This window comes from Poromitra crassiceps, assembly GCF_964638095.1.
Source record: "Poromitra crassiceps genome assembly, chromosome: 13".
Lineage (NCBI taxonomy): Eukaryota > Metazoa > Chordata > Actinopteri > Beryciformes > Melamphaidae > Poromitra > Poromitra crassiceps.
The window spans coordinates 38568555-38578086 of record NC_139644.1 but is presented as its reverse complement, the minus strand read 5'-3'; the positions used below and the strand labels follow the sequence as shown (position 1 = coordinate 38578086).

Here is a 9532-nt window from a genome sequence, read left to right as displayed (position 1 = left end):
TAACCAATACTGTGCGGAGGGCCACATGTATATTTTGAGACACAAGCCGAGGGCCACAAGGTCGCTTTCACATATAAGCTGGTGGACTCGGTGCGATTCGGGGGGGTGAAGTTGCAACATTGTTGCGATTTTCATTTGGTCTGGTTCACTTTCACACAGCAATTTGTCACAAGTACCAAACTTTCTGAACAAAGTCACGTGGTCGAAACAGATCGTCTATTCACCTTATTCTTTGCCCACACATGGATGCTTCCACATTACGTCATTTCGTAATAGTATTTCCGTTTTGACTTGGTTTTGACTTTGACTTGGCACCTCCTAAAGTGGCAAAATTACTCCCCCATAAACTAACATATCTTGGCCAATACGTATGTAACATACAAAATAAAACAACCCGTAATATCTTAAAGCAGCTACGGCAACTTTTTCGATTGTTATTAAACAGTATAATTACAATATTGATGCATCACATCTTACCTATAATAGTAGCTGAGACCAAAGCCGTGTGAATCGGAGATTGCTCCCTTAGGTGATTATTAAGTCTGTGTCTGATCCCGGCAGCCATAGCTGCTCTGAACAGCAGGCCCCGCTGATGTAGTGTCTGTCTTGCCACATTGCTATTGTCTCTGTTGTTGTCATGTATGTTGCTGTCTTTGTTATGTCCTCTCTGCACACTGGCGTAAGAATTCTCTCCCTATAATGTACAGTACAGTGAAAATGAATTTCCCTTCCGGGACAAATAAAGATAAGTCTAGTCTAGTCTAGTCTAAACTCGCGTCAACAGGGGGCTCTCTCTCTCTCTCTCCTACCGCCGGACCGGCTAAACCCGGAAGTGAAACGCGGAAGTGAAACCCGGAAGTGAAAGGCAGCTGCCTGCCTACCCCGTTTGCGCTGCCTAGCAACATACCATAAACAATGTGAACGCCACGCATACTCTCGGGAACATCTCTCGTTATATTCTAACAGGTTTTTTGGAAGTTATTTTGTGGTTATGGCCGAAGTGGCTGCTGCAAACCGTTTCATTTCACTTCCTGATCTTCCCTGGCCACAGACAGACTACACTGGCCGATTCACTCGGGGTTCAAGCGAGACTACTCTGCGTTGGTCTCGTCGACTATTAGAGGTAAGATGTGATGCATTGATATTAAATTTATACTGTTTAATAACAATCGAAAAAGTTGCTCGTAGCTGCTTTAATTTTAAGTAGAATGCAGAGGACATGTAACTGTTTAGTTAAACTTGCATTCCAGGAATATTGTGCTCTAAAGATGACGTTAGTGGAGTCAAGGCTGTTTCGTCCTGAAACCCACATAGGTTGCGCCAGCCGTAACCTATGTGCGATTCGAAATAACGCATCCGAGATAGAAACGTTATGAATATAGCCACGTTATAAACAACAAACTAACGCTGGTGATCCGTATGGAAACAGTGTTACTCGAAATGGTTAAAAGTTATATCAATCGAATTTGGTCATTCAGTGGCATTTTACTGCCATATAACATAACTAACTAGCGGCTAATATTAGCCACAGAAGGCAACTAGCGCTGAACCGGAAGAACAAATACGTTTGCGTTGAACGCGGAAGAGAGAAAAAGTGGGCGTGGTGAATAAGGTGAATTGGACAGAATAGAGAAGGGAAATCTCTCCTCTTCAGGCGGCTTCTTGCCTGGCTGAGGGCTGACTGAACAACACAAGTGAATCCGCAAAACACAAACCATGGAACAACATCACCTGCGATATTGGGATTTCTGGTTTTACTTTGATGTTACTATCAAATAAATATTTGACAAGAATGTGCCCAATATGAGCAGCAGATGAGGCAGAAAGCTGTTGAACATTCTGCAGATGAAACCTGTAGCCTACGTACCGAGGGAGATAGCCAAACCAGCCAGCTGTTGAGAAACGATGTTGTTATGATGACGTACGTCACGACCCGGCGTGCAGGTACTGTAAACGTGTGCACCCGCAGTGTTTGTTTTGCTCCCTTCTACCGTCTTCTACTCATGATGCACTGCATGAGTGCATCAGATGCACTGGCGCTCCTGTGTTTAGTCCGGCTTGCTTTCACACAACAAACGAACCGCGCCAGGGTTCACTTGGAAGCGAACCGAGACCCACGTTTTCAAGCGCGCCAGAGTTTGTTTGTTTGTTCCGCAACAGAGTTCGTTTGCGCTTTCACAACATCCCAAATGAACCGCACTATCCGAGGAAACGAACTCTGGCATGGTTATAAAGCGGACTAAACAGCTTATATGTGAAAGCGACCTGAAGATCTGTCAAAGGGCTGCATCTGGCCCCTGTGCCGGACTTTGGACATGCCTGGGCTAGAGGAAAAACTTTGCCCATTTTCACTGCTCAATATTTATCCTGCCTTTAATGCTTAGGCTAGGCCCCAACATGCATGCATATGATATGGACTTCTTAGAACATTCATAATGACTTAGTTTGTGATATCATACAGTAATGTGCACATATTTGGCATATTTCTCATGCAGTACCAAGTTGGACACCTATTATTTCTAGCAGCCCACAATATAGCAGGACAACACAGCCCTGCTGCTAATGCAACATACTGTTTTCTAGAGCTGTTTTATCACGGCCTCAAAAAAAGTTGACTGTAATTAAATAACATGGCTGCTATAAGTTCCCATGCTGAGACATTAAGTAACATGACTGCTATAAGTTCCCATGCTGAGACATTAAGTAACATGACTGCTATAAGTTCCCATGCTGAGACATTAAGTAACATGACTGCTATAAGTTCCCATGCTGAGACATTAAGTAACATGGCTGCTATAAGTTCCCATGCTGAGACATTAAGTAACATGGCTGCTATAAGTTCCCATGCTGAGACATTAAGTAACATGGCTGCTATAAGTTCCCATGCTGAGACATTAAGTAACATGGCTGCTATAAGTTCCCATGCTAAGACATTAAGTAACATGGCTGCTATAAGTTCCCATGCTGAGACATTAAGTAACATGGCTGCTATAAGTTCCCATGCTAAGACATTAAGTAACATGGCTGCTATAAGTTCCCATGCTGAGTCATTAAGTAACATGGCTGCTATAAGTTCCCATGCTGAGTCATTAAGTAACATGGCTGCTATAAGTTCCCATGCTGAGACATTAAGTAACATGGCTGCTATAAGTTCCCATGCTGAGACATTAAGTAACATGGCTGCTATAAGTTCCCATGCTGAGACATTAAGTAACATGGCTGCTATAAGTTCCCATGCTGAGTCATTAAGTAACATGGCTGCTATAAGTTCCCATGCTGAGACATTAAGTAACATGGCTGCTAAGTTCCCATGCTGAGACATTAAGTAACATGGCTGCTATAAGTTCCAATGCTGAGTCATTAAGTAACATGGCTGCTATAAGTTCCCATGCTGAGTCATTAAGTAACATGGCTGCTATAAGTTCCAATGCTGAGTCATTAAGTAACATGGCTGCTATAAGTTCCCATTCTGAGTCATTAAGTAACATGGCTGCTATAAGCTGCCATGTTAAGACATTGCTATAAGCTGCCATGCTGATTAAGTATATAAATTGAGACATGAGTGTAGAATAGGTGACACCCCTACTGCATATGAACTCATACACCATGTGTCCTGTGTAAAGAGGCTTGTGATGGCCACACCAGCAGCCACACACTGAATCAAAGGGTGGTGGTAACTCTTTCTACTTCTGTCTCATTTATTTACCTTTAGGTTTCTTTTAGCACAACACTCAAAGTACAAACAGATGAATAACTGGACACTTTGGTTTCATACATACTCACAGATGTATTAGCAGTTCATTTGGAGAGCACATACAGTTGAAGACAGGCTGTCTTTACAATGCTAAAAACCAGTCCTGTGAACAAGAATTAATGGATCTGAACCAACATGTACTTTCAAAATATAATCATAATATTAATAACAGTGATAATGCACTTTATTTATAGACACAGAATTACAAACAATTAAATTGGTTTACAAAATAAAAGTGAGTGAGCAATATTTAAAAACATGAACAGTAAATGCAGAAGAATGGGCCTATAGCTTTATCTGATCAGCAGCTCTTACAGGCTATCTGTAGATATCATGTATGATGATGGATCCATGCACAAATGAACAGAAAATAGATGGAGGCTGATCCATGCACCACAAATCCCCCTGGACAACAAATGCTCCTTTTAACTCTACTCTGTTAAATGACTCTACTTTAGGTGGGAGAAAGCTCCTCCCATCTCTTCTATTCACCTCCTCCTTTACTTCCCCCTCCCTCCCCCTTCTCTCCCTCTCCTCCTCTTCCTACACGGAGCTCCCTGTGATGTCATCATTCACAGTGTCAGGGTTAGTGTTCTGTCCCTGTTCTTCATCTCTGGTCATCCTGCACCGACACAGGCAGGCCAGCAGCTTGTCTACGGCTCCTTTCCTCATGAAAACATACAGAACCAAGTCCATCAGAGGACTGAACTGGATGAAGATCTCAGACAGGCCAAGATAAATAAGTGGCTCCCTACCCTCACTAATAAAACAAACCACCTCCAGGAGTGAAATGATCAGGGGCAGGAACAGCAGTGAGTAGTTTAGCAGCACCAGAACCAAGACTCCCAGGATTCGCCGTTTCTCCTCATGGGGGACAGAGATGGAAGCAGACAGAGCTTTGAGGGTCCCAGCCAGGAAGAAGATGAGCAGAGGGAAGGGGAGGAGGAGGAAGCTGGACAAGAGGATGATTGTGGACATGATGGAATACATGGTCATTGCCCCTACGATAAACAAGAAGACCACAACAAAGGCCCAGACCATGAAGGAGACAACCAGAGAGACCTTGGTGGTTCGTCTGAAGCGGTACCACAGTGGACAGGCGATGACCAAATACCTGTGATAGATAGATAGATAGATAGATAGATAGATAGATACAGTAGATAGATAGATAGATAGATAGATAGATAGATAGATAGATAGATAGATAGATAGATAGATAGATAGATAGATAGATAGATAGATAGATAGATAGATGGATGGATGGATGGATAGATAGATAGATATATAGATAGTTAAATAGATAGATGAAAGATAGCTGCATCAGAAACAAAAACACAGATAGAGATAGATAGATAGATAGATAGATAGATAGATAGATAGATAGATAGATAGATAGATAGATAGATAGATAGATATATAGAAAGACACACAGATGGTTAGTTACCTTTCCAGGGCTACACACACCATGAAGCCAACACTGGCCATCAACGCCCACAAGTAGATCATATTCACGATGAGCACGCCTGTGGGTGACTGTATTTCCAACCGGACGACCATCAAGCAGAACTGGATGAGATTGGAGATGAGGAGGTTGATGACGTGAATCGGAGCAACCTGGCCATCTCGCACCTACAGGAACAGTGATACAAAAAATAAATGAATGACCCGAAGAAGGTAAAAAACAAGATATGTCATGTGTTCTTTTTCACTAACAGCAATATAAGAGTTTAACACAGGGGTGGGCAACTATTTTTCATGGGGGGCCACATGAGAAACCCAGATTGTTGCCGGGGGCCGAACAAATATTTTCATGCCGTAACCCATGGATGGGCAACTTTGATGATGTCCTTGCCAGAGTCCTGCACCGGGTCGGGGTTCCGCGGGGGCCCGCCGGGTACCTGCAAAAAAATGCGGGGGGCGGGTGTTATTTTGTCTTCATTTTATTTGCGGGTTCGGATCTGGGTAGAATAAACAACATGCGGCCCGGGTCGCGGGTGTTGTATAATATATGTATTTTTATTTACTTTTTATATAACTGTAGCCAGGCTAACTTAGAGGGCTGGCCCATGTTGTAGTCAGGTTCCCTCCCTAGTGATTTACACCCATCCAGGCCCAGGTGCTGCTGCTTAGATAATTGGGTGCACCTTAATAAATACTGTGTCTTGTGGGGCTGAGCTGTCCTTATCCCACACTCTTTGGTTTTCCCTGGAAATGGTTGCTTGGAGCTTGGTTGCTGACACTTTGTGAGTATGGTTGTATGTTGGGTGACTTGTATGTGGTACTTCCTGGTTATTTCCACTGTTACTGTCTAACCATGACTGTTTGTAGGCAGAAGTGAACATGCAGCCTAGAACATTCATCACAGCTTGAGAATCCCAAGAGCTTTATTCTCTATGTGAAGGTAAAATGTTCAGTGTTCATAGATGTATTTGTCACAGAACAGATAGATATATGTATTAATACTTGTGTTTTGCCTGTCTCTTTACAGTAGCGACCAGCTGCTGTTTTGCCCTTTCTTTATTGTTTTATTTATTCTGTTGTACTATTTCACTTTCTGTTATACCACTGCCTGTTTTTAATTGTTACGTTCTGACTGCAGGTTGTCCCGGCCAGGAGTGGAGAAATTGTCCCATTGAGAGGGGCTGAGTGTGCGAATCCCCGTGTTCCTAGTTATCTGTGGGTTTGTGTTTTTGGTTTGCTGTGCTGTTTGTAGTGTATCCCCACCTAGTCTTAATTTGGGATCGCATTTTAGTTTTTAGCTCCCTCTCTGGGGACTCTTAACCCCTCCTCCTGGTCGTTGAGCAGCTCCCATTTTAGAATGATCTAAATGTGTTTTTAATTTATAAACAACCAGCCTTTTCCATGTTAATCTTTTAGCTTGGACTTTGTGCATTTAATAAATATGTACCCTTGTCATGCTTGGAACATCTTGCCTCTGCTCTTCATTTAAGGGTAAAACTGAACTTTGGTTTAACTCTTTGGGTGAAATTCCCAAGGTGGCGTTGTCAAATTATGTAACTGGCTTCTTTACATGGTTACATAACGATAATAATTCAGTCAGTGTGTAACTTCATGTTTTGTCTGAGTCTGACCTGACGTCTTTGACCTCAATCATTTCCGCTGGTCCTTTCCTTCCGGGTCAGCTCTCCCTCGCTCCGGTCAGGTATAAACAGAAATGACCTAGCTAGACCTATGCTAGCTAGCTTGTTGCATTGCATGACAGCCAGTGCCAGCAAGGCTAGCATGTTTCCTTTAGCTGCTGCCTGGCCCTGGCTGGCCTGCTGGGCACTGGCACCAGTGACAAAACACCGTCAATGTGCTTAATTGTAAATAACGTTATGCAATGCCTGCCGAGTCCGACGGCACCGACTACCGTTGTTGGCTCTCGTCAGTGACTCGGCCAGAAAAGACCGCTATTCGCTTCCTGTGTGAATTGTGAAACGATCGCAGTTACTTTGGTTATGTTCACTTCAAAAAAAATTATATATGCGGAAGTGGAGCGGGGCGCGGGTCTCATGTCTGCGGGGCGGGTGGGTTACGGTACTGACTGATCATATGAGCGGGTTCGCGGAGCGGGGTTGGTACTGCACGTCGCGGGTCCGGGCGGACCCGGGTCTTGAAAATCAGACCCGCGCAGGACTCTGGTCCTTGCTACCAGATTTTGCTGAGGGCTGAACGGCGGCAGCGCGAAAAATTTGGGGCATTTGAAGCCAGGTTTAGAGGAATAACTCATTTTAAATTAACAGTTGTGATGTCATTATTCAGTCTTAACTACCAATATTTGATCCTTTTCTCACTCACTCCTATGTCACCACCTGCTCTCCCTGCAGGGCTTGAAATTAACTTTTTTCACCACCTGCCAATATGGCTGCTAGATTTTAAAGTTACCAGCCAATTAGAATTTCCACTAGCCGAAATGTTTTTCTTAAAATAAACCAGAATATGAGTGGGTTAATTTAAGCATAAGTATCAGTAAGTGGCCGGGATTCTCAAAGCCTGTGTTGAGGGTCACACGAACAAAAATGCACTCTTGAAGCTAAATAAATCCAAAACCAACAAGTTAATTATTTAAATTTCTACTTCAATGTAGAACAGTAATTTCTTACACATCAGATTACTTTTAGCCTTTTAGTCATAAAGATTTTTGAAATATATTCCATATTCCAGACTGAAATGCTATAACAGATGAGTATTGGCCAGAATGACATGAACATTTGGACACTAATTCAGCGGGTATCTTGCATGTTGCGTTCAGGTGCACTGTAAATTTTTTTTTTTTTTTTTTTTGCAATTCCATCGCAGGCCACACAGGGGGCGCCCGCGGGCCGCATACGGCCCGCAGGCCGTATGTTGCCCATGTATGGTTTAACATGATACAGTTTAGTCTTTACTGTTCAAGTGCAAATTCAATCTCACAACTATCACCACACTGACGTATAATTTTGCCATTTAAAGGTATACTGATCATTCAATTAAGAAATCAATTAACAAAAAGTAGTGCCAAATGCCTATTCTACATAATGAAATAAAGTATTCTTGGGTGTCCGGGTAGTGTAGCAGTAGATTCCTGTCTACCAACATGAGGGTCGCAGGTTCGCGCGCCTGTGTTACCTCCGGCTTGGTCGGGCGTCCATTCAGGCACGATTGCCTGTGTCTGCGGGTGGGAGGCCGGATTAAGGGTATGTGTCCTGGTCGCTGCACTAGCGCCTCCTCTGGTCCTGCTGGTGTAGCTCCCCGCTTTCAGGTGAAAAGAAGCGGGTGGCATGTCTCGGAGGGAGCATGGTGCTAGTCTACGGCTCTCCCTAGATCGACAGAGGGTGGAGCAGCGACCGGGGCAGCAGGGGAGAGATTGGCCAAGTACAATTAAGAAGAAAATGGGGTAAGGGGAAAAATAAAGTATTCTTTTCCCAAATACATGACAGATAAATTAAATAAGGAGAAGAAAATTATATTCTTGCAAGTCTCAGTCTAAGGAGTCTTCCTTAAATTATTATGCAGTGAGCGAGTCCATTCTGTCAGCTTTCCTAGATAAATTAAATAATGCATAAATCAATGAATGTAATGAACAAAGACAAATAAATGAAATACATGAATCAAGGCTTGGATGAAACCTTAAGCAGAACCTGACAAATAAAGATGATTCAATCAAATGAAATTGTATTTGCCAACCTGAATTTTATTCTGAAAATAAATTAAGGTATTGCCTTGCCTATATAGATATCAATATAGTTTACAAAGACAGTCAGAAAAAATAAATCAACCATAACTCACGCACCATGGAATACAGAGCACAGATGGCCACCAAGGTCAAAGGGAGGCCGATGGAGGTGACGATCCATGCCGTCACACGTACGTCAAAGTCGAGGTCATCGAGGTAGCTGATTGAAGAACCGTTGATGTCGTGGCTGTTTGAAGAAGCGTTGATGTTGTACTCTAAGGTGGTGGTGTTGATCAAAGCTGCCATTCTCCAGAGTGACTTTGACTTTGAATACATCAAACAATAACAGAAGCTAAAAAAATTAAATAAAAGTACTACTACAATTAATATGTAAAGTTAAACAGTAATTAAAAACAGAATTGAGAAAGGAATTAAAAAATGCAGCAGCACTAACATAGATAAAAAGAAGTAGAAGAAGAAGTACACACAAGTCTATAAAATATTTGTAAGAAGTGACCACATGAAATTGAAATTCATGAAATAGTGAAATATAAAATGTATGGTTTGAAAGCTGCTGGAGGACAACCTGAATATGTTGCATCTGCCGACGTCTGCTGTCT

The 9532-nt window shown here is 42.7% G+C and overlaps 1 protein-coding gene across 1 annotated transcript; it reads right to left on the bottom strand.

Annotated features, from left to right (window-relative positions):
* Window positions 1-4297: 4297 nt before the first annotated feature.
* On the bottom strand, window positions 4298-9218 carry LOC310788549 (uncharacterized protein; the record flags this gene model as incomplete). Its single annotated transcript, XM_083650085.1, has 3 exons — window positions 4298-4868; window positions 5199-5383; window positions 9030-9218. 3 exons carry the CDS (start codon window positions 9216-9218, stop codon window positions 4298-4300), a joined length of 945 nt encoding a protein of 314 aa, XP_083506211.1.
* Window positions 9219-9532: the final 314 nt, after the last annotated feature.